The sequence below is a fragment of the Mesocricetus auratus genome, unplaced genomic scaffold (genome assembly GCF_017639785.1).
Source record: "Mesocricetus auratus isolate SY011 unplaced genomic scaffold, BCM_Maur_2.0 Super-Scaffold_100046, whole genome shotgun sequence".
Taxonomy (NCBI): domain Eukaryota; kingdom Metazoa; phylum Chordata; class Mammalia; order Rodentia; family Cricetidae; genus Mesocricetus; species Mesocricetus auratus.
Window position 1 is genome coordinate 477,455 of NW_024429223.1, and position 18,552 is coordinate 496,006.

The following is an 18,552-nucleotide window of genomic DNA, read 5'->3' on the forward strand; positions in this document are numbered from 1 at the left end:
CCAAGACACAACAGGTGTCAGCCCTGGGATGAGACATTGTTCTCTGAGGCCATGGGGATGCTTATCGGCTTTGTTGCTCAATATGTTGCTTGGAGGAGAAACATAAAGGGAAGTTGAGAGGGATGAGGGACAGCACTGAGAGCAGCAGGGACAGAGCACAGCCTTGGACACAGACTGCATATCTCACAGCTCTTTGTATCCTGAGAAGTGCTCCTGCCTGGGAGGGCACTCAGCTGCGTGGGCAGACGGATAGCAGAGACTGAGCTCCTTGCTAGAGCTGAAGTTCTCCTCAGAGGGGGGACTCCATAGTTGGAAGAGAGATGGGGTTGTCCTCGGTGCTTCTCTGCAAAGAATGTACACCCTGGCAGTGGCTCCTACTCACAAGTAAGTGTACCTACTCTCTGACTATGTAGGGAAGGGAACACAGAAGCAAGTCGTCATCTCCTAAACCAGACAGGAACACAAGATGAGACTCAAGCTTACTGTATACAGTTATGGAGCAGAATGTGCAGTGAGGGACTGAGGCTTAGCACTCTGAAGCTCTCAACGTACAGGAGGAGATGAGAGAAAGAGAAAAGCCTCAAACACTCTCAGTCAGTCGCATTGGCTGCAATGTTCTGAAATATGATGTCCCCAACCATGACAGTGTGTGTTTCCTAATAGAAATTAAACAGGGTGTACCTGAGTGTCTGGAGACATGACCACCTGAGTTTAATCCTCTGCTCCCTAGATGGAGGCAACAGCCCCCTCCAGGCTCTTCTCTGACTTTCATAAGGTGTGGTGGCATGCAACCACACTTTTACACACTGGGACATTTTTCTTCACACAGATTTGTGACATACCCTTCACATGCAAACATGGAGATACTCACTTCCAGAAATACACACTACAGTACAGAATTAAATCTAAAATAATACAATTATTGACATTAACTCAAAATCTGGGAACTATGTACATAATCCCAAGAAGGCACTTTGTCCTTCCTTCCTCCCTCAGTCCCTCCCTCCCTTCTTCTTTCCTTTCTCTCTCTCTCCCTCCCTCTCTCTCCCACTCTCCAATCTTGTCTTCCTTCCTATCTCCTTCCTTCTCTCCCTCTGTCCTTCCCTTCCTACTTTCCTTCCTTCCTCTGTCCCTCCCTCTCAATGTCCCTTCCTCCTTCTCTTTCTCACTCCCTTCTTTCCTCCCTCTTTTCCTCCCATCCTTTCTTCTTCTCTTTCTCCTTTATCTATTTATGTCTAATTTTTTCCAGGAACTAAACTTTACAAACATGTCACACTAATCCCTGTCCTCACAATGCCTGCCTCTTGAGGAGTTGATGTCAGTGTATCTGCATGATGAAGTCATGGATGGACTGGAATCACAAAGGGAACAGAGAAGCATGACAAAAAGTGAGGCTCTCCAGAGGAGGAGTTCAGAGAAGCACTGATCCTCACATCAAATACTCTGTGAGCAGGGATATGGGACACTGAAGTGGGATCCAGGCAGACACTGGAGCAGAGAATTTCTCAGAGAGTTAATGACACACTCAGACACTCTGAGTCATTTTCCTCATGTCTGCAAAGGAGGGTAGACATACTCATACTGCCATATCTAAGTTGAGTGATGATCACATCTTCTTAGGATTGATGTCTTTTTCTCTTCCCTTCTAGTCTCCCTTTTAACCTGCTGGGATCTCTCCACCACTGACCATATCACGATCAGATCAGTTCCACCTCAAGTGGTCAGTGGAGAAAACGTCCTTTTCCTTGTCCACAATGTGCCAGAAGATATTCTGGCCTTTGCCTGGTACAAAGGCAAGGCAATCATGAAACATGGAATTTCACTATATTCACGGCACATGAATTTAAGTGTGACAGGGTTTGCACACAGTGGAAGAGAGACAATATATCGCAATGGATCCCTGCTCCTGGAACGTGTCACTGAGCAGGACTCAGGAATCTACACCCTACAAACCATAGATAGACAGCTAAACATTGGGTCAACAACAATCATGCGCCTTCACGTGTACCGTAAGTGATTCTTTGTGATGTTCTGGGGCATGGGTTCATTCCATTGGACATACATAAAGTGGCCTGTGTCCTCCTCCCTGTGCACTGCCTCCCTATTTTGGATCTTGAGTATTCAGTGCCGGACACACATAGTGCAGAATAATGACAATAGATCAGAATGAGACAGGTGGACACATAGTGGGTAACTCAGCCTAGGATATCTGCTTCTGTCTGGACTCTTGGGTCCTTACCAGGAATATGTCCTTGAGAAAGACTCAGAAGGAATTAATGTTGGACTTGGTGGAGGGAAATGTGGGATCCTCACAGAGTTGTGAGAACCAAGATGTCCTGAATTCAGAACTCTGTTCCAGAATTAACCCCTGCTAGCCCTGAGATTCAATCGTTTTATAAAAGTTTTGTTTTGATTTCCAGATGTCAGATGACATCCTGCACCCGTGGAACCAGCCAGTGTATTGTCATAAGTGATATTGTTAGTCTAGTCCCATGAACATCTTCTCCAGAGACTGAACACAGAAATTTTAGCTGGACAGGTGTTCAGGCCATTACCTATATGTTCTGATGGTCATATGAGACTTCTAATGAAGGTCAGGGAAGCTAAGGACAGGAATAAGAGTCATAAGTCCTCCTAACAATTATCTACAATAGAGCATGATGTCAGGGATGGTGGTACCTCCCTAAATTCCTTTATTGTATAGGTTTGTTTTGGCTATCCTGAGTCTTTTGTTTTCCAATATACAGTTATTTATCTTTCAAGGTCTGTGAAGAATTGTGTGGGTATTTTGATGGGGATTGTGTTGAATCTGTAGATTGCTTTTGGCAAGATTTCCATTTTTACTATATTGATCCTATCTATCCAAGAGCATGGAAGATCTTTCCATTTTCTATTATCTTTAATTTCTTTCTTTAAAGGCTCACAGTTCTTGCTATACAGTTCTTTCACTTGTTTGGTTAGAGCTATCCCAAGATATTTTATGTTATTTGTGGCTATTGGAAAAGGTGATGCTTCTCTGTTTTCTTTCTCAGACTGTTTATCGTATGTATATAATAGGGCTACTGATTTTTTCAAGTTTGTCTTGTAGCCTGCCACTTTGGTGAAGGTGTTTATCACATGTAGGAGTTCCCTGGTAGAGTTTTGTGTCACTTTTGTAAACTATCATATCATCTGCAAATAGCGTGAAATTTTGGCTTCTTCCTTTCCAATTTGTATCCCCTCGATTTCCTTTTGTTGTCTAATTGCTTTATCAATAACTTCAAGTAAAATATTGAAGAGATATGGAGAGAGGGCCAGCCTTATGTTGTTCCTGATTTTAGAGGAATCATGTTGAGTTTCTCTCCACTTAATTTCAGATTCGCTGGTGGTCTGCTGGATATTGCTTTTGTTATGTTTGTGTATGTTCCTGTTATCCCTAATCTCTCCAGGACCTTTATCATGAATGGGTGTTGGATTCTGTCAAAGGCTTTTTCTGAATCTAGTGAGATGATCATGTGGTTTTTCTCTTTCAGTTTGTTTATATGATGGATTACATATGTAGATTTTCATAAGTTGAAGCACCTCTGCATCCCTTGGATGAAGCCTACTTGATCATGTTGGATCATTTCTCCAATGTGTTCTTGGATTCTATTTGCCAGCATTTCATTGAGTCGTTTTGCAACAATGTTCATAACATTGATCTGTAGTTCTCTTTCTTAATTGTGTCTTTGTGTGCCTTGGTTACCAAGGTAATTGTAGTGTTGTAAAAAGCGTTTGGCAATGCCACTTCTGCTTCTATTGTGTGGAACACTTTGGGCAGTATTGGTGTTAACTGTTCTTTGAATTTCTGGTAGAATTCTGCATGAAGCCATCTGGCCCTGGGCTCTTTTTTGTTGGGAGACTTTTGATGACTGCTTTTATTTCTTTAGGCATTGGAGGTCCATTTAAATTGCTTATCTGTTCTTGATTTAATTGTGGTAAGTGATATGTATCCAGAAAATTGTGTATTTCCTTTAAATTTTTGAATTTTGTGGAGTACAGGTTTTCAAAGTATGCCCTGATGAGTCTCTGGGTTTCCTCAGTGTCTGTTGTTATCTCCCCCTTTTCATTTCTGATTTTGTTAATTGGCATGTCCTCTCTCTGCCTCTTATTTAGTTTGGATAAAGGTTTGTCTATCTTTATGTTGCTCTCAAAGAACCAACACTTTGTTTCATTGATCCTTTTTATTGTGTTCTTTGTTTCTACTTTATTGATTTCAGCCCTCAGTTTAATTATTTCCAGGCATCTACTCCTCCAGAGTGAGTTTGCTTCTTTTTGTTCTAGGGCTTTCAGTTGTATTGTTAATTGTCCAATGTGATTGTTCTCCAGTTTCTTCATGTGGCCAGCACTGCTCTTAAAATGTCCCATTAGTTTGTGTATGCTGTGTCTTCATTTTAATTGAATTCCAGGAAGTCTTTAATTTCTTTCTTTATTTCTTCCTTGACGAAGGAATGGTGCAATTGCATGTTGTTCAATTTCTATGAACTTGCATTATTTCTTCAATTTGTGTTGTTGTTGAATTCTAACTTTAAAGCATGGTTGTCTCATAAGATAAAGGGGGTTATTATAAATTTTGTACCTGTTGAGGTTTGCTATGTTCCCTAGTATGTGGTTGATTTTAGAGAAGGTCCTATGTGGTGCTGAGAAGAAGGTATATTCTTTTGTGTTTGGATGGAATGTTCTATAGATATCCGTTAAATCCAATTTGATCATAACTTCTGTTAGTTCCTTTCTTTGTTAAGCTTCTGTCTTGTCATCCTGTCTAGTGGTGAGAGTGGCAGGTTGAAGTCTCCCACTATAATTGTTTGAGGTCTTATGGTTAATTTGAATGTTAGTAATGTGTCTTTTATGAATGTGGATGCCTTTGTATTTGGGCATAGATGTTCAGAATTGAGACTTCATCTTAATGGACTTTTCTTGTGATGCATATGACATGACCTTCTTCAGCTGTTTTGATTGATTTCAGTTGGAACTCTAATTTGTTAGATACTAGGATAGCTATACCAGTGTGTTTCTTGTGCCCATTTGTTTGGAAAATCTTTCCCCAACCCTTTACTCTGATGTAATGTCTGTCTTTGAAGTTGTGTTTTGTATCTTGTATACAGCAGAAGAACAAGTTTTGTCTTCATATCTACTCTGTTAGCCTGTGTCTTTTTATAGGAAGTTAAGACTATTAATATTGAAGAAATTAAGGACCATTGGGTGTCAATTCTTGTTTGTTTTCGATTAATTGTTGTTGCTATTGTGTATGGAGACTCTGCTTTTTCTTTTTGGTTTTGGTAAATTGAGATTATCTATCCTGTATGTTTTTATGAGTATAGTTAACTTCCATAGGTTGGAGTTTTCCTTCCAGAACTTTCTGTCTTGCTGGATTAGTGGATATGTATTCTTTACATCTTGTTTTGTCATGGAATATCTTGTTTTCTCCATCTATAGTGATTGAAAGCTTTGCTGGGTATAGTAGTATCATCTGTGTCATCTGTGGTCTCTCTGTGTTTGCAGAATAGCTATCCTTGACTGGGTGGAGAGATCATAGGTACCTGTAGTGCTGGTTTTTCATCTTAGATACGGGGAAAACTATAGGAGAGGGCATAACAACCTTAGGAATGTCTTCCCAGTATCTAAGAGGTGTAAGTAAACATGTTTCACGACCTGTTTCTTGTGTCTCTGAGTCTGATGTAGCAAATTGTAGGTCTTGTAAGGCCTGCAATCTATTCACTATTATTTCTTTGAGTGCTTGAACTTCTTGGATCAAATAAATTTCTAAGTACTTCATAGAATCGGTCAATATTTTGGATTCACCATTTAAATTCGATTCCAAACATATATTATCATCCTTAGCTATTATCTGAATGGCATGTACGTTTCCTTCTTGAAACAGTGTTCTGTGTGCTAGTTTGTCAGTATCCTCAGACATGGAATGCATTTTTTTCTGTAGGATTTCCAATCTGTAGATTCAGTCTTTGAGTTTTATTAATCGAGTTATCTATCAGACATGGAGGCAGTTGTTTCTGATAGTTCTGATAGCATGTCAAGGCAATCTCACATTGTTTCTATTTTGGTCATTAACCCAGAGGTCATAAAACAAATCCTGCCTCCTAGGTGGCCATTTTTACGTTCTAAGTTACTTACTCTGTTGGTCACTTCCCTATTGTCCTCAGTATTCTGAAACCTTCTCTCTAATTTACCAATAGTTTACACAACTTCTGTGTCCTTCGCCCTATTATCAAACCCTCCCTTCCAGGATATTATATGGATTATGATGCTAAACGTTAGCATAAGATATAAATATATTTTCAGCAGGTCATAATCCTCTCCCAGGATGTCATCCATATAAGAAGCAAAAAGATCCCTAATGTTCTGCATCGTAAGATTATCCATCATTGGTATAGAGTAGTTAATCTTATTTATTATCACTAGCTTAAACTGCAGGAATGCAATGTGATTTTCTAGTCTTGGACTGAGGTGTGGATTTTTAGTTGTAGTAACTATGCTTAGCCAGAAGATGGTGCAGGTGTACCACCAAACACAGTCCCCACGCAGATGATCGTTCTGTTCAAGTAGAATCTAAAAATTCTGAATACTTTTTACAAACATTCAGCAATCAGGATTTTGTTAAGGGGGGTGGGGAATGAAAATGAGCTCCGAACTAGCTGGCAGCAGGGCACTAGCCAGCATGTCTCTGGTCTCTGTTGGTGGTGTCTAGGAAAGCAGCTAAGCAAGGGAGCATGTGTACATGAGGGACACATATGGAAGAAGCCATTGATTTCTTGGTGAGTGGGTGCCTGGCCACTGGGAACGCGTACTCGTCAAGGAACAGGAGGCTGATGGCCACAGAGTCGGGATGCACATAGGCTGCAGCAGGGTTGGGAGTTGTGCCTTCTGGGGGCAGCAGTGGCTGGAGCAAGGAGCACTCATGTCACCAGGCTCATGTGTGGGGGATGGGCGAACTTACTTCCCTTCTGACACCAGATATTGAGAAAAATTAACTTACACAGGATAGGGATGTCATATAATATTTTATTAGGGAGAAATCACTTACATTAGAAGCCAAGAACCCAAGGTCAGTCCTCCGCTGCTCTCTGAGAGCATTCTCTTCTGCATCATCTGTGTTCAGATGTTCAGGTCTTGCTGGTGTAGAGTCCCTAGACTCTGGTGGCACCATTGGATTTTCTGTTGTTGAATGTGTTCTTATAATGTCATCTTACCATCCCTTCTTCCAGTGGGTACAGGTGGGGTCTCTTCCTCTCCTGGTGGGTACAGGTCTAAGGTTCAGTTCCAGTGGGTGCACGCACCTCCAATAGCCTGATGGGTCTCATGTTGGGTGCAGGCAGGACTGAGGTACTCCCTCTCCTGGTGGGTGGTAGCAGGACTAGCACAGGGATGTCAGCAGACTTGTGGTTTCTTGGTCTGTCATTCGTGAGATGGCTTGCCTGCAGTGCCCAGGCCACTTACGGGCTTCTTAATGTGTCTGCTATTCTGCCAGGGGAACATGCGCTGTTTCTTCCTTTAAGTGCTTCCCTTGTTAAATAGATGATATCCAAAGGGAATGAATTAGACAGAGGTCCATGTAATCTCACAGAGACCATGGAGCATATGGGGAGACCCATTATTCAGAGGAAATGGGAGCATGGTCTAGAAAATCTTGCCTGGGATAAAGGAGCTCACAGCCTTTTTACAACAATCACCTCCTCCCACACACCCAGGATGTGAGATTCATGACTCCTCCTGGGCCTTTGACATGGGTCAGAACCTCGATTGGTGGCTCTGTTGAGAACAGTTTGTTCTTTCCCCCACCATATCACTCAGCTGGTCCCTTTTGGAGTCTCACAGATATCTGTCACCTTCCTGATGGGAGTAAACGATATGTCCCCAGAACATTGAGAACACAGGGCATGTGGGGTGCGCAGCAGCTGGGTTTCTGAGTCACTGAGTTGTGTAGAATTTCCCTTTTTAGTGCTTAGTGACCAAGCCCAGGAAACAGCAGAGTGCAGCCAAAGGGGCAGATGTAATTCTCTCATGTCACAGGGAAGGTCATGATCCAGAACTCTCACTGGGTGTTCTAGAGGACAGAAACATAAGGAGATGAGGGGAGATGGACACCAGACAGCATGGAGAGTGAAGAGGGGTGGAGCAGTGTTTTGAACACAGACCCACTGTCAGCCCATGGGAGTCTGGGAGATGCTTCTTCCTGGGAGGAAGCTTAGCTCAGATGGGGGAAGGACAGCAGGAATTTTGAGCTATGCTGGTGCAGACATGCCTCAGAGTGGAGACCAAACAGGCTACAGAGACCTGGGAGGCACTCTCGTCCCCCTCTGTGTAGGATATATCATCTTTCATGAGCTCCAGCTAACAGGCGAAGATACCATAATTGTTTGTGAGAGGAATGGACTGACCCACTGTCTGGAGTCTCCTAAGAGGGACAAGAACATGTGGAGAGTTTCATTATTTGTAGGGGAGAAGGCAGGACAGTCAAGAGGCTTAGCAACATTAACATTAAATAATAAGGGGGAACATTAAAAGGCAAGAGTGGGAGAGGCATTGTTCTTTTTAATTTTAATTTAATATTTAAATTTTATATATCAATCACAATTCTCTCTCCTTCCCCTTCCCCCACTCTACCCACTCCTGAGTGAGGGTGAGACCTCCAACAGGGGATCAAACAAGTCTGTCCAGTCACCACAAAGAGGCCTCAACAAGGCCCACCCCTTGTTTCTAGGTTGAGGAAGATATTCCATAGGAAATGGGCTACAAAAAGCCAGTTCAAGGTTTAGGGAATAGATCCTGGACCCACTGCCAGCGACCTGATAAAATTCCCAATCCACTCACTGTCACATGAATTCAGGGGGCCAATTTTGGTCCCATGCAGATCTCACAGCTGTCAGTCTGGAGTCTTTGAGCTCTCACTAGCTGGGTTCAGTTTTTTTTTTCTGTGGGTTACTCCATTATTGTCTTGATCCCTTTGCTCATATTATCACTCCGAACTTTCTTATACTGGATTCCAGGAGCTTGGCCTAATGGTTAGTTGTGAATCTTTGTATCTGCTTCCATCAGTTACTGGATGAAGGTTTGAATATTATGGAAGTCCTCAATCTGATTATAGGGGAAGGCCAGTTCACTCCCCCTGTTCCCTATTTCTTAGAGTTTTATCTGGGGTCATCCTTGTATATTCTCAGGAATTTCCTTGGTGCCTGGTTTATCACTAATCCCCAAATATCAAGATATTTCTTTCCTTGCTCTCCCTGTCTGTCCCTCCCCTAACTTGTATTTCCTGTTTTCTCATGTTTTCCTTCTCATTTCCATTCCTTCACCCCCCTTCCAACTGCCCACTCCTTCCTGTGCTCCCAATTTACTCAGAATATCTCATCTATGTTTCCCTTCCTAGGTGGATCCATGTATGTTTTTCTCTTAGGGTCCTCTTTGTTACCTAGCTTCTATGGGGTTGTGGACTGTAGTTGCTTAGCCTTTGCTTTATACCTAATATCTATTTATGAGGGAATAATATCATATTTGTATTTCTGGGTCTAGGTTACCTAACTCAGCATATTTTTTTTCTAGGTCCATCCATTTACTTGCAAAATTCAACATGCCATTGTTTTTAAGCACTGAGTAGTACTCCATTGTGTAAATATATCACATTTTCTTTTCTTTTCTAATTTTAAAAATATTTTAAATTAATTTTATTTAAATTAAAAATAATTTTATTTTATATACCAATCCCAGTTCTTGCTCCCTTCCATCCTCCCATTCCACCTACCACCCATCCATTCCTCAGGGAGCATGAGGCCTCTCATGGGAGATTATCAAAGTCTGTTATATCATTTGTGGCAGGATCTAGACCCTCCCATATGTACCTAGGCTTAGAGAGAATTCCTCCATAGGGCACGGACCCCCAAAACCCATTTGTGCACTAGGGATAAATACTGGTTCCACTGTTAGTAGCCCCATAGCCACCCAAGACCTTCAACTGACACCCACATTTAGGGAGCATGGTTCAGTCTTGGCAGGCTCTGAAGCTGTCAGTCTGGAGTTCTTGAGGTCACACTTACTCAGGTCAGCATGGTCTTGACCCCTTTTCTCATCACTACTCTCTCTCTACAACTGGATTCTAGGAGTTCAGCTACGTGATTAGCTGTGAATCTCTGCTTCTGCTTCCATCAGCTACTGGATGAGGGCTCTAGGATGGCATTTAAGGTAGCCATCACTCTTGTTATAGAGGAAGAGCATTTAAGGTAGCCTCCCCACTATTGCTTAGATTCTTATTTGGGGTCATCCTTGTGGATTCCCGAAAATTTCCTTAGTGCCAGGATTCACATTAAGCTCATAACAGCTCCTTCTACCAAGGTATCTCTTTCCTTGCTCTATTTCTCTGTTCTTCCCCCAACTCAACCTTCCTGATCCCTCATGTTCTTTCCCCTCCCTCTCTCCGCTCATCTTTCTCCTATCTCCTTCCCCCTCCCCTGTGCTCCCAATTTACTCAGGAGATCTTGTTCCTTTCCCCTTCTAGTGGAGTCCATGTATCTCCTTAGGAAACCCCTTGTTTCCTAGCTTCTCTGGGATTGTGGATTGTAGGCTGGTTATCCACTGCTCTATGTATAATATCCACTTATGTTTGTGTGTCTGTGTCTTGGTTAACTCAATAAGGATGGTTTCTTCTAGTTCCATCCATTTGCCTGTAAATTTCAAGATGTCATTTTTTTTACCAATGAGTAGTAATCCATTGTGCAAATTTACTACATTTTTATGCATTATTCAGTTGAGATAAACCTAGGTTATGTCCAGTTTCAGGTTATTATGAATATTGTGTCTATGAATATTATTGAGGATTTTTTGTTGTATGGGTGTGCATCTTTTGTGTATATACCCAATAGTGGTATTGCTGGGTCTTGAGGTATATTGATTCACAATTATTTGTGAAACTGCCATACTTATTTCCAAAATGGGTATACGATTTTGTACTCCTACCAGCAATGGAGGAGTATTCTTACTCCACATCCTTTCCAGCATAGGCTTTCATCAGTGTTTTTGATCTTAGCCATTATGACAGGTATCTCAGAGTTGTTTTGATTTTTATTTCCCTGATGGTTAAGGATTTTGAACAATTCCTTAAATGTCTTTCAGCCATTTGAGTTTCTTATGTTGAGAATTCTGTTTAGATCTGTACCCGTTTTTAAATTAGATTGTTTAGTATGTCAGTGTCTGGTTTCTTGAGTTCTTTGTACATCTTGGAGATCAGTCGTCTGCCAGATTGTGGGGCTGGTAAAGATTGTTTCCCATTCTGTGGACTGCCATTTTGTCTTGTTGACTGTGTCCTTTGGCTTACAGAAGCTTCTAAGTTTCAGGAGGTTCCATTTCTGTGTCTGTGTACTGAAGGTATATTCATGAAGTGATCTCTTGTACCAATTTATTCAAGAGTACCTCCCACTTTCCTTTCTATGAGGTTCAATGACCTTGGATTTATGTTGAGGTATTTGATCCAATTTGACTTGAATTTTGTGCGTGGTGATAGACATTGACGTATTTATATTCTTCTACATGTCGACTTCCAGTTATGCCAGCCACATTTGTTGAAGATACTTTCCGTTTTCCATTGTATAGCTTTACTTCTTTGTCCAAAACCAGGTTTCATGGGTGTGTATTAATATCAGGGTTTTTAGTTCGATCCTATTGGCCCACATGAGCTGTCCTCATTGCTGTAGCTCTACAATAAAGCTTGAAGTCAGGGGTGCTGATTCCTCCTGAAGTTCCTTTTTTGCATAGGGTTGTTTTGGCTATCCTGGGTTTTTTATTTTTCCTAATGAAGTTGAGTATCATTCTTTAAAGATCTGTGAAGAATTGTTCTTGGATTTTGATGGTGATTGCATTGAACCTGTAGATTGCTTTTGGTAAGATTTTGTTTTTTACTATCCAAGACCATGGGACATCTTTCTAATTTCTGATGTCTTCTTTAATTTCATTCCTTTACACCTTAAAGTTCTCATCATACAGGAATTTCTCTTGTTTGGTTAGAGTCATCCCACGATGTTTTATGTTGTTTGTGGCTATTGTCAAAGGTGATGTTTCTCTGATTTATTTTTCAGCCCATTTATCCTTTGTATATAAGAGGGCCAATGACTTTTTTTGTGTAAATCTTGTACCCTGCCATGTTGCTAAAGGTATTTTTCAGTTGTAGGAGTTCCCTGGTAGAATTTTTCATGTCACTAATGTAAAATATTATATCATCTGTGTATAGTTAATATTTGACTTTGTCCCTTCTAATTTTTATCCCCTTTACCTTTTGTTATCTTATTGCTCTAGCAAAACTTTGAGCACTGATATTGAGGGAGTGGACAGCCTTGTGTCGTTCCTGAGTTTAGAGGAATTACATTGAGTTTCTCTCCCTTTAGTTTCATGTTGGCTGTTGGCTTGCTGTATATTGCCTTTTTATGGGTAGTAATGGTATCTTTAGCCCTGATCTTTTCAAGACCTTTATCATGAAGGGGTGTTCAAAGGCTTTTTCAGCATCTAATGAAGTGATCATGTGTTGTTTTCAATTTGTTTACATGGTGGTTTGCACTGATTTTTGTATGTTGAACCATCCCTGCATATCTGGGATGAAGCCTACTTGGTCAGGTGAACTCTTGGATTCAGTTTTCCAGTATTTTATTGAGTTTTTTGCATCAATGTTTATGGGGGAAATTAGTTCATAATTTTCTTTCTTAATTGCATCTTTGTGTTGTTTGGGTATCATGGTAATTGTAGCCTTGCAAAAAGAGTTTGGCAGTATTCCTTCTCTTTATACTGTGCGGAACAATTTTAGGATTATTGGTATTAGCTCTTCTTTGCAGTTCTGGGGGAATTGTGCACTGGCCTGGGCTGCTTTTTCAGTTGGGGACTTTTGATGACTATTTCTATTTCCATTAGGCTCATAGGTCTATTTAATTTGTGTATCTGGTGTTGATTTAATTTTGGCATGTGGTAGTTATCTAGAAAATTGTACATTTCCTTTAAATATTGCAATTTTGTATAGCAATATTTTATATAGATCCTGTCCTGGAACTAGCTCTTGTAGACCAGGTTGGTCTCAAACTTACAGAACTCTGCCTACCTCTGCCTCCAGAGTGCTTGCATTAGAGGCACATGCCACCACTGCCTGGCTTGAATTCTAACTTTAATCCATGTTGATCTGATTAGACATGGGGTTATTCCATGTTCTTTGTATTGAGGTGTGCTTTGTTGTGGAGTATGTGGTTAATTTTAGAGTAATTTCCATGGTGGTGCTGTTATGAAATCATATTCTTTTGTGTTTGGGTGGTCACTGGTGTGGTGGGGTATCTCATACATAGGAAGGCACTGGATGCCAGATGGGACACAGGTGCTCTTTCTCAGAGTTACTTCTTAAGAAAGTTTCTGGTCGCCGGGCATTGGTGGCACACGCCTTTAGTCCCAGCACTCGGGAGGCAGAGGCAGGCAGATCTCTGTGAGTTCGAGGCCAGCCTGGTCTACAAAGTGAGTTCCAGGACAGCCTCCAAAGCTACAGAGAAACCCTGTCTCGAAAAACCAAAAAAAAAAGTTTCTGGTCACTGCTGCTGTTGATGCTTCCTGGCGCTGCCTTTTTCTCTGTTCTTCTTACACCACACAGCTTGGTACTGCCGCCATGCTGTCCCTCCGATGCTTCCCAGTCACAGGCTAACAGGGACATTGCTCTTACACAAAATAAATAAACATAGTTCAGGAATCCAGTTGCGGAGAGGGAGGAGGGACGAGCAAATGAGCCAAGATGGTGCTGGAGACAACCACAGAAAAGTTGACCTGTTCTAATGAGAGCACTCATACCCTAACGGTAAAGCAAGGGAACCAGCATTGGATCAAACCAAGTCCTCTGAGTGTGGGTACCAGCTAGGAGGCCAAGGCAGTCTATGGAACCTCTAACAGTGGGGCCAAGTTTTATTCCTAGGTCACAAACGTACTTTGGGAGTCCATTTCTTATGGAGGGATACTATTGTCGTCCAGATACAGAAAGGAGGGCCTGGGACTTCCCCTAAATGATATGATGGACCTTAATGATCCCTGGTTGAGGGCCTCACTATCCCTGAAGAGTAGATGAGTTGGGGGGACAGTGGGAAGCATGGGAGGATGGGAAGGTGAGGGAATGGGGGGATGGATATGTAAATAAGAGTATTTCTAAAAGAAAAAATAAACATGGTCACAATATTCTGAAGACTGATATTACCAGCTTGTCATAAAAAATAAAAATCAACCTTCAAGTGGCTGTGGATCAGTGACATGGGCCAATGCATATAGGCATTTGCATCTTTTTCTGACATGCTGAGGCCAGTGAATCAAGCTTTCCTCTGACCTGTACTCAAGTACCATGTCCTGTACTCACCAACCCATACTGAGACTAGTCCTGTATAAACTCACAAGCAAATATAATATGTGAGAAAGTATAAAAATCAAAGAAAATGAAGTGATTACATACTGTATACTCCCTATCCTATGAACTATTAAATAAATCCAAGGGCCTACAGTGTTCTGTGATAACATTCATTCATTGGTACATTCATTCATTCATTCATTCTGTAGAGGTATCCAAGTTTTTGGTAGTATTTTATTTTAAATTAGACAAATCAAATTTATTTTTGCAATGGCCAAGTCAGTCATTGTGGATTTAAAAAATCCAAGGTAGAAGGTGAAGTCAGCTGTTGGCTTCAGCCTCAAGTGAAACACTACACCACCCAAGTCAGAGCGTGAAGACAGAGGGTGTGTAGAAGAGGTCAGGAAGCATCACTCCAAAACCTCCACTGTAAATGTGAGCAGGGGTTTGATGACAGTGAGCTGGGACAATGCTGCCAACTGGTGAGAGAGAGAGAGAGTCATATAGCAGAAATGACAAGTGTTGGGAAACTGAGAACATGAAGGTCATGTGCTGAACTCCACCAAGTAGGACACTTGCTTACAAACCTAGGCTGAGCAGTAGAGAGAATGGCTTAGGACACTGGGCCTCATCTTAGTCAAATACAAAAGTTCCAATCCACGTGAATCTCTTTCTTCCCTTCTAGCTTTCCTTTGGACTTGTGGGCGCCATGACACCTCTTCCAAGCCCACTATTGAATCAGTGCCGCCCAGCATTGCTGAAGGGGGGAGTGTTCTTCTACTCGTTCACAATCCCCCAGAGAATATTATAGCCTTCTCCTGGTTCAAGCAGCTGATTGCGTTCAAGAAAACTAAGGTTGCCAAGTACTATGTAGACAGGAAATCAACTGTGTGGGGGCCTGCATACAGTGGAAGAGAGACACTGCTTAGTGACGGATCCCTGATGCTTCATGGCGTCACTAAAAAAGACTCTGGATTGTACACTCTGAAAATTCTGAGAAAAGATAAGACACATGAGGAAACACAAGTGCAGCTCCAGGTGCACAGTAAGTGACTCTCTGTGAATGCTCAGGGTTGGATGGGATGAGACACACAGGACTGACGTGGCTGGCCTGACCTCCCTTCTGTCTGCATTGTGTTCCCTTGTGAAGGGTGGAGAAGTTAGTGCAGGACACCCTAGTAGAGACAAATGGCCACAGAGCAGCTTCCATCTTCTGAATCCCTCTGCATTAACAAAGCCCTTGATGGAAAGTAACTAAGTCCAAGATGTCAGAGTCAGCTCATTCTCTTGGGGCTCTAGAACAGAGAGCCTGGAATCCTGTCATATTTCCAAGGCTGGACTAAAGTGACCCAGCGGAAACCTTTCTAGTGTTCTACTATTACATCCTCTCTAAGCTGATAAGGAACAATGGTTTTAGAACATCCATGTCAAACTGGGGCTATTTATTAGCTATAAATTGAAAGTGTCATAAATAAAATCCAGGAACTGCTACAGAGAGCATGGAGGGGTGCTTCCTATTGGCTTGCTCTCTTATATCACCCGGACTCCTAGCCCAGGGCCTGAAATGCATGCATTGGTCTGAATCCTTTTGCATTAATCTCCAATTTAAGAAATTGTATTACAGTATTGCCCACAGGATAATCTGGTGGTGTCGTTATCAACTGAGATCTTTTCTTGCAAAATAACTATAGCTTGTGCCATGTAGACATAAAACCAGTCAGCCCAGTATACAAGCCTTTTAATGGCCAGAGCCTTCCTTGAAGATCAGACCCCACACTGCCCCAGGCCCTGGACCTGAGAGCTCCTTGACAGAGCAGCAAGTTCATCTATTAGTGAAGTCAGGGGTTGAATGCTTTCTAGGTTGAAAAAAATCTAGAAAGTGAACGTTGCAGACTTTTTGAATTCAGGGGGGAGTATCATCTCAAAACGCAGTGTGCATGAATGTGTGCAGTGTCTGACTAAGGGCGTTGAGGGAGCATCCATGGAGCCACCCAAGGAAAGAGTTCCATTCAGTGGATATGACCCTTTGAGGGGCACTGTTGGAAAGGAGGAGGTCGTGTTTCTGTTATAAGACACACTTACAGCTCTAGGCTGAGTGAGGAATCCATGTGTTCAGGATGGAGATTACCATCTTTTCGCCAAGACCAATGATCCCCATATGATTGCTTTTTACTCTCTTCCCTTCCAGCATTCCCTTCTCCATGCTGTATCTCTCTTACTTCTTCCCAACTCATTATCGATGTGGTGCCTCAGTATGCTAATGAACGGGATCGTGTTCTTTTCCAAGTTCATAAACTTCCAGAAGATCTGAAAGCCTTTTCCTGGTACAAATTGGTATATAGGGACCAGGTCATTAAAATTGTAGAATACAGCAGAACCACGACTTCCACCTCCTGGGGGCCTGGATATGGAAGAAGGGGAATGGTATTATATGATGGATCCCTGATGCTCCAAGGTGTCACCGAGAAAGATGCAGGAATCTACATGCTAGAAGTTTTAAACAAAGAATCCAAAATTGAAAAATCATACGTGAAATTTTATGTAAAGAGTAAGTACTCTCTAATGTCTACAATTTCTGGGTGTGGCCTATCCTACTTCATACTCTTAACTGTCAGATTGGACCGGGCCTCTCCTCTCCCCCACTGCATTGTGGCTCACTGTGGTTTGTGCCCTTACTGCAGGATATGCTGTGGGTAGAGAAGCTGCAATAGGTGAGGACATCTCACCTCTCTTTACCCGCAGAGAGGAGGACCTGTGCTGGGATAGCCAGTCTCAGATGTCACGTGCAGGTCTGACATTTGGAGCTCTCCCCATGCACTTGTCACCAGAAATACTGTGGGAGTGAGGCATTCCCTAGCAGATGAAGCTATGAGGTCCTCACAGAGAACACCAGGAATCTCTGACCCCAAAACTTTGCCACTTGGACTCAAGGTGACACTAGAGAGCTTTTCAAAAGTGTTTGATTTCCTGTCAGAGTCACTAGGGAACAGGGCTTTACTGCCTGTAGAAGTCATGGGACTCATTTTCCCACAGAGTTTAGAGTTGGCTGTATACTGCCTTGACAGCTGCAGTTGGGTAGGTCACCTGTGTCTCTCCTTCTCCTGAGGCTGTGTGGACAGGTGTCTGGGCCATCAGCCTATTGTTCTGATGAGCTCATGAGACTTCACAGGAAGGTGAAGGCAGCAAGGAAAGAAACAGAGTAGGCAGCTTCTCCAGATTCCTCTTTCTCTTCAGGGGACCAATCTAGGGAATTTTCTTCTGCATGTACATGGTAACAGATTCTGCTGATATGATCAGATCCCTATTCCAAGTTTAGACCTTGCTCATAACTTAAGGTTATCTCATGAATAGGGCAATGACCTATTTAGGAGAAACTGGAGTACAGGAAACAGTGCCTAAATTAGAGTCACACATCCCTGTATGGCACATCTAAAGTACAAGATATGTCTTTAGCCACAGCTCCAAATTCTCCCTCTTTGGAAGCTATGAACTAAAGAGGGCCTGTTGAATTCTCTGAGCTGCTGTCATTTGGTAACCTCCTTTGTTTTTTCACAGAGAATTTGGCACAGCCCTTCGTGCAAATCACTGACAGCACAATTGCAGGACGTAGATCTGTGATCTTCACCTGCATTTCACGGGACACCGATGTCTCTATTCGTTGGATCTTCAATAACCAGAGTATGAATCACCTACAAAGAATGACTCTGTCCCCAACAAAGTGTGGACTCAGAATAAGTCCTGTTAGGAGTGATGATGCTGGAGAGTATCAATGTGTCGTCTCCAAAGGAATCAGTTCAAAGACCAGTCTCCCAGTCTCCTGGCCGTGAGAAGTGAGTGACCTCTCCTCCCATCCTACAGTAGAATTCTGGCATTTCTTTATCAATGGGTTAAAAATGGAGAATAGTCATGAGATAAAAATGATCAGTTAATACTTAGGTACATTCAATATGGTGAATTACGCTGATAATCCTGGTACTCCTGTGTGTGTACGGGCAGTCGAGGATTTAAAGTGAGGTTGTCTTAAAAGAAAAATAAAGACATCAATATGATAAGCAAAAATTCAATGGCCTTAAGAGCTTAGGTTTTGGTTCAAATGTATAATGATACCTCAGATTCATGGGAACTCATTTCAGGATCCTTCAAGCTTTTTGAATCTGTGAGTCTGTGGGGAAAATGGT

At 42.1% G+C, this 18,552-nt stretch overlaps 1 protein-coding gene across 1 annotated transcript; it reads left to right on the forward strand.

Annotated features, from left to right (window-relative positions):
• Positions 1-320: 320 nt before the first annotated feature.
• On the forward strand, positions 321-18,201 carry LOC101840404 (pregnancy-specific glycoprotein 22-like). The gene is made up of 6 exons (XM_005081893.1): positions 321-384; positions 1,650-2,009; positions 15,060-15,419; positions 16,563-16,922; positions 17,056-17,163; positions 17,930-18,201. The coding sequence occupies exons 1-6, from the start codon at positions 321-323 to the stop codon at positions 18,199-18,201; spliced, it is 1,524 nt and encodes a 507-aa protein (XP_005081950.1).
• Positions 18,202-18,552: the final 351 nt, after the last annotated feature.

Coding starts and splice junctions, on each gene's coding strand:
- LOC101840404 (XM_005081893.1), top strand. CDS start 321: ATGGGGTTGTCCTCGGTGCTTCTCTGCAAAGAATGTACACCCTGGCAG. Junction 2,010..15,059: donor CATGCGCCTTCACGTGTACC/GTAAGTGATTCT, acceptor CTTCCCTTCTAG/CTTTCCTTTGGACTTGTGGG. Junction 15,420..16,562: donor AGTGCAGCTCCAGGTGCACA/GTAAGTGACTCT, acceptor CTTCCCTTCCAG/CATTCCCTTCTCCATGCTGT.